We start from the raw sequence: 7014 nt of genomic DNA on the forward strand, positions 1-7014 counted from the left end.
TGAGAAAAAAAGGAAAACAAAAATAAGAGCCAATATTCAGCATTCTATAGAAATGGGGCCTTGCATTAATTCAAATATAGAAATGGGGTTGACGATTTTAATCATCTCATGGTACTTGGAAATCTAAATATGTTCAATGCAAAACAACCTAAATTCCAGCAGTTTGTACAAAACTCACGTGAAGAATAGCAATTCACTTACACTAAGCCATCATCTGTATATTAAGTATTAGAGTTGTGTGTTTGAATTTTAACAAATGTGTTGTCTGGAGTGTAATTTGTAAATTTTTCTGGTTTCACATTTGCAAGTCAACCCTGGTGGAGCCATGAGAGGTTTTTCCATGAAAATGGATCGTGCCTTTTCAACAAAAGGGTCTGACCACCTCCCATATTTCCAAGGCCTGTTCATGAGACTATTTTGTTTTGAATTTGAAATTCTCTTTCTCCATCTGGAAACTGGTATTATTAGATTGTTACCTTGTTATATTCCTTTCCTTTTCAGATAAAGCTATCTGACTTTGGTTTCTGTGCTCAAGTTTCTAAAGAGGTGCCGAAGAGGAAATCACTGGTTGGCACTCCTTACTGGATGGCACCTGAGGTGATTTCTAGGCTACCTTATGGGACAGAGGTAAGGGGGTGACAGTCATTGTTTGGGAGTGGCAGGACAGCAGGCTTAGGGATTCAGTGGTTCTGGGAGAGTTAATGACCACAGATCAGGGTGATGACTTTGGACTCCACCTTTGACCCCATTCACTAGACTTGTCACAGAGGAGGTTGTGGCAGGAAGGGGACTAGCTGTCATTGACGAAATCACCACAACATTGACCCAGGGGCATTTATTGAGGTCCTAAACAGACACTGAGGGTGAGGGAGGTAGATCACACAGACTCCAATCACATCCTCTGTGGCAGGCACACTCAAAGCAAGGCAGTACAACTTGAAAAGTAGCCAGAGATGCACAGATGAGCAGGTGTCATAGAGGGACAGAGAACAAATGTTTTCCCAGAGAAAAAAATTATGTATGAATATTATAACATTTTAAAATATGGCACAATTTCTGTTTCCCTTGGAAAAGAAACAATTGCTCTTAATCTATTAAGGGACAGGGTTTGGAAATGTGAAAATAAGGGGCCAGAAGGAGTGGAGGAAAAGCCTTCTAGGGAGGGAGTAGCATGAGTGAAGCTCTGAGACACACAAGTCTACACACAGGGCAGCAAAGAGTTCGTTCCGGCCAGGCACACAACATTTCCACACATTATGGTGCAGAAGGTGATTCTAAGAGAGGAGAAGCATGAAGAGGCAGCATGGACCAGTGAACTAAGGATATTGGCAGAAGTGAAGGCAGACTCTGCTCTCTTTCCTTGTTTGCTCGCCCTTGAATGAGTACTTGTTTTTATCACTGTGGTCCCAAGAGCATAAATTCTCAGTGAAGATTACAGCAAGGGTTATAACAGGAATGCAGCTAACTGATAAGAGGTATAATGAGGCTGTAACAGGGAAGTGGCTGTAACTGGGAATTTATAGCATAGCGATGGCTTCTCGTTGTCCTGACTTCCCATTCTTTACTCAGAAAGAATTGCTTGTCATCCCTTCCTTTTCTTTTCTCCATTCCCTGAAAATGTTTGTACAAAGCAGAGTGTTGTGCATGCTGCTTCAAAATGATAAAATGCAAAGGAAATAACTCCAAAGTAGAGAAAGAAGAACTATTTTTAGAAATCAAATTAATAAAAGGATCAGCATATATCGTGTTGTGTAAAGTAGCTTTTTGCAGTTTGTTATGAATATGTCAGCTTCCCTTTTTTATGGTTTTAAATGCAACTTTCTTCTCTACATTCATAGTATAAAACTTTGGGTGTTTTCCTCATCTGTCCTGATAGGCCTGTAAACACCAAAGTTAACAGTAAAAAAAAAAAAAAAAAAAAAAAAAAAAAAAGTTCTGGACTCCTGAGGTCCAGAATGTTAACATATTCATGTGTACCTAAATGACAGAATCTTCACTGAAGTCACATTTAGAAAGAAATGAAGACCATTAGCAAAAACTTTATAACTCAACAGTTCAGTTTATAAATCTGTGTTGTAAATTTTGAGAGTTTACAAATACCACATTAATTTATAAATGGGTATGAATCTGTTAGGTCCCCTAGACACATCCAGAATTTCAGAATGTTCTCCTGGCCTGAGATAACCATTGCATTGTCCCTAACAGGTGGATATCTGGTCCCTCGGAATCATGGTGATAGAAATGATTGATGGCGAGCCCCCCTATTTCAATGAGCCCCCCCTCCAGGCAATGCGGAGGATTCGGGACAGTTTACCTCCAAGAGTGAAGGACCTACACAAGGTGAGAAACAGCATGTGTTGCTGAAGTTCAAAGTCATTCTTAGCTTCTCCATTCTCTCTGTAGTTTCAAAGACTTGCCTATCCTCCCCAGGAGTAGATCCTGGTTTATGGGCATGAACTTTGGAATTCGAATCATTTGGATTCAAATCTCTGCTCTTCCTGTTCACTCACTGGGCTAGGTACTTAGCCTCTCCATCTCTGAAGTCTATCTGTAAAATGGGATACAGTTGGCTCCTCTTTTGTAGGGTTGGCTAGAAGAGTAAATCAGGCACTCCACAAGAATTCCCTCTCGGAGCACCTGTGACATACTGGGGACTGTCCTAATTACTGGGGATATTGTAGCTCAAGACCTCAGATTTCCTGAGTCTCATAGAGTTTGTGTTCTAGTTGGGGAGTCAGCTGGTAAACTATAAACAAATGAAGGAACAAAATTCATTTCAGACAGTGGTATATGCTATCAAGCAAATAAAACACTGTAATGCAGTGGAGTATGCAGGAGAGGGGATTCAGAGCTTGTTTAGGTTGAAGGGTGAAAGAATCCCTTTCTAAGGACAGATTAACTGAACTGGAATATGAATGGCAAGACAGAGCAAGATATGCAAAGATCTGGGAGAAAAATGTCTGAGGCAGAGGGAACAACAGGTGCAAAGGCCTTATGCCAAAATGGAAAGATTCTGTGGCTGACCAAAGTGAGCCAGAGAAAGGAGGAAGACAAGACATGTCAGAGAGGTGGGCAGGGACTGGATCATACGGGCCATGAAGGGCATGGTTAAGGGACCAAGTAGGATCTTTCCTGTTTCCTAAGGATTGCCAGGTAGGGTCAAGCTCAGAAAAAAATGATGCTGAGTCAAAGAACCACCAGTCTGGGGCGCCTAGGTGGCTCAGTAGATTAAGCACCCAACTTCAGCTCAAGTCATGATCTTGCAGTTCATGGGTTTGAGCCCCGCATTCAACTCTGAGCTGATAGTGGGGATCATTTGGGATTCTTTCTCTCCCTACACTCTCTGCTCCTCCACCACTTACATTTTCTCTCTCTCAAAATAAATAAATAAACTTTTTTAAAAAAATAAAGAAAAACAAAAACTACCACTCTGGTAGCTGCCGGTGCGGGTGGAGGGACAGGGCTTGCTGGGAGGGGCCATTCCCACGAGATGATATAACACTGACCCAGACACACACCTCCCCTGCCCTCTGCCTCATGGCACTGAGAGGAAGTAAGGCTGCCTTTTAGGGCAGTATTACCCTCTTCCCCCACACCGAAGTCTTAGAGAAGAGCTCCCAATTGAATCACCCCTATAGTTGTGTGAACTTGCAAAACAAACAAACAAGCAAAAAACAACCAGGAGACTGTTTGAAACGAACAGGAGGTTAAAACCTTGACCAAATTGGAATAAGTTTACACAATTAAAAATGGCTAAAATAGCATGACATCAAAAGAGTCCCACATCCAAAAAGAATGGTGTGATGTTCTTCAATGTCATGTAGAAGAGCAGCCTTAATCCTAATGGTCAAAGATTAGACACTGCCCAAGGTTGTTTTCCAAATGGATAAATAATATGTGGTACAATTTAACAGTGAATGTTACACAGCATTCATGAAAAGGAGAAAGCTTTTACCACATACATCAGGATGAATCCCACAGATGCAATGTTGAGTGAAAGAAACCAGTGAAAGAGGGTGAAAGAGGAGACTTGATGGTATATGACTCCATTTCTATAAAGGACAAAAGAGGCAATGTTAATTCATGCTATTAGAAGTCAGGAGAGTGGTAATCCTTTGCAGGGAGATGGGTATTAACAGGAAGGGGGCCGGAGGTCAGCCCCTGGAGTGGTAGAAATGGTCTGTATTTTGGTGGGGCTGGAGAGTAATTAGGTGTAAATATATAGAAAAATACTACTGTAAAACATACACATCATATTTATACATTTGAATGTATGTAAGATATACTTCAAAAAGTGAATTATAATGAATTACAGAAAAACATGTTATCTGTGTCAGGTAACCCTACAGAAGCTTATTTGTCTTCAAGAAGGGGGAGTCCACAAAGCCTAGATGGTTGCAGTTAGAAAAATAAAACTATTCCATGTTTGTACCACATTTCATCATATGTGTGTGACCAGTCCTTATAAATAGTAAGCACTTCATAATGCTGTTATTTCTATTATTATTCGATTTAGTCAGCAGATTGTCATTCTTTATTGCCATGTCATTTGCTCATATTATTTCAAACCTGAAGAAGGTAAAAAAACATCTTATGTTAATAAAGGCAGTACCTACTTTTTGCTTGCATAACTTCTGTCTTCTTAAGCTGACTTTCTAGAATTCAATGTTGTTTGATAGAATGACTTAACTGGAAATTGGCTGGGAAACCACTGTAGGGGAACTAGTTGCATTTCTGTGTTAGTCCTCAGAATGGAATCTTGTGTTCTCACAGGTTTCTTCAGTGCTCCGGGGATTCCTAGACCTGATGCTGGTGAGGGAACCCTCACAAAGAGCCACAGCCCAGGAACTCCTTGGACATCCATTCTTGAAACTGGCAGGTCCGCCATCTTGCATCGTTCCCCTCATGAGACAATACAGACATCACTGAGCAAAGGATTCAGTGGAAGCGCTAGATGAGGACATAAGAATAATTCAGGAGAACATGAGGAACACGAAAGAGTCTTGTGGACTCTACCCAGCTGATTGATGGGACAATGTGATGACAGGCAGGGTTCAACAGACCAGGGCATCTTCTTGTGTCTTAAATAGGCATCTCTCCACCAACAGCTGGCGTGATCATTTGGAACAAGGCTTTAATAAGTCATTATTATATTTTTCAGCCCTTCATCCAGCAAATCAGAAGGACTCAGTACAAACTCCGTTACGATATATCCTAGCCACATGCAGGGTAACGCATAGGATTTTCTATATTGAAAGAATACTTTTCTGGCAAAAAAAAAAAAAAAAAAAAAAAAAAAAAGAAAGAAAGAAAAAAAAAGAGGAAAACAAAAAGCACTTTTTTCTTAATGGTAGCAGTGTAATGTATTTTGCAATGAATTTGTAATTTTTCTGTACGATAGTTTTGATAATTTATAGTACTTTGATGTCACGTAGCCATTGTATCAGTTGAAGTAATTGTTTACTAGCAAGAGTTTGAACAAAAGCCTTTCCTACTTTTTTATCCCTTTCAGAGAACCAACAATTCTTTAGGAACTTTGAATACTGAATGACTCTCAATCACCGTCAGCTTTAGTAGAATATCTTTCTTATCTTAACAAGTGTCTTACGTGATGGAGGAAGAATTAAGAGTGATGGTGATGGAGGCACACATTTCACTTATCCAACCAAAAATAATAAAATAAAATTTGAGCCACAATATGCCACCATGCTACTCCTTGGGATAAAGCTAAATATGGGGAAAAATCAAATTTTCCCTCAAGGCTATTAGTCACAAGCCAGTATTTGCACAGCAGGGTGGTCCCCAGAGTGCCCTCTTTCAGATAGGTATGGCATCCCCTTGTGGCCAAATTTCCCTCCACGGGAATAATTTCAGTGCTGCGATCATTGGACTCAGTTCCCAAATTGAATGTTTTAAGTAAGACTGTGAGAATTCCAGTCTCACCAAGGGAAAGGAGAGAGAACAGGGCAAGATGTTTGGGTTCGTTTGTCACTGTTTTTAAAACTCTGTATGCTAGCACACCAAACTCTTGTCTGTATTTACCTTCGTACCACAGTATTAATTGCTATTGTTCATGTGTTGTGCTGGAAGTTGAGGATGAATTAGGAAGGGGGTATCTTACCAGGTGTGCTCTGACTTCAGTTGTGACCATGTTATAATGTGTTTCCGACATAGGAGAGATGTACTGCTGACTAGATCTTCTTGAATGTTGATAACAATGAATGACGACTACAATACATTTTGTGTTGCTTGTTGGATGAATTTGCATGTTAACTGTAGGCCAATATAGATTTGCCTTTAAAAACTCTGGAAGAGCTACATAGTCATCATTAGTTTCTATTAATTATGCATCAGAAAAAAAAAGCCATTTGTTACCAAACTGGAAAACCAGAGGCTTTTCTTAATGACTTCACATACGGTAACAAAAAGGATTTGAAATGTATGAAAATGCTCTGGTTGCTCTAGGCATAATTAAGAATTTTTGTAATTAATAGGTTGCTAATTATTTATTATAGCTAAAAAAGGGGGGGAAAGGCATAAAATGACCTCTACAGATTAGATTTTCAGTTTTTCCCCCCAACTGGAAATGTCTCACCATAAATAGGATCTATAATTTTGTTTCATAAAACATAGCAAAGCAATGTTTTATGTAAAATATTAAAATATTGATATAAATATGTATGAATAAAAATCTAAATCCAGAAAATGGCCGTCCTAAAAGTTCATGGGACAGATTGTATTAATTTAACCAGGACTATGTAGAAGTAGAAAGAGAAAGAAATCTTTTTTTAACCAGAACAAATATTAAAAACCATTGCAGAAAATAGTGGATTTTGGATTCCAAACATTTTCAACAGTGTAATGGAAATTTTTCTGTAATTTTCTTATCACTGGGTATTTTATAAATATTCATTGAGTTTACCAAAAGTTACTGTAGCTTAAAAGGTTTTGTGAGCACTAACTATTGGCAGAAACTGCACTTGCAAATAAAAATAAATGTTTGCCTTTTTCCCA

At 39.2% G+C, this 7014-nt stretch overlaps 1 protein-coding gene across 8 annotated transcripts in view; it reads left to right on the plus strand.

Annotated features, from left to right (window-relative positions):
* The window catches only part of PAK5 (p21 (RAC1) activated kinase 5), a 321116-nt gene extending 314102 nt beyond the window's left edge, over nt 1-7014 (plus strand). For all 8 annotated transcript variants that reach the window (XM_086701691.1, XM_086701692.1, XM_086701693.1 and 5 more), the window contains 3 exons: nt 502-627; nt 2206-2340; nt 4774-7014. In XM_086701691.1, coding sequence (XP_086557817.1) covers nt 502-627; nt 2206-2340; nt 4774-4929 — 417 coding nt within the window. In that variant the 3' untranslated portion in view covers nt 4930-7014. The remainder of the gene's footprint in view (nt 1-501; nt 628-2205; nt 2341-4773) is intronic.

This window comes from Puma concolor, chromosome A3, assembly GCF_028749965.1.
Source record: "Puma concolor isolate L17-30 chromosome A3, mPumCon1.1.hap2, whole genome shotgun sequence".
NCBI classification, from domain to species: Eukaryota; Metazoa; Chordata; class Mammalia; order Carnivora; family Felidae; genus Puma; species Puma concolor.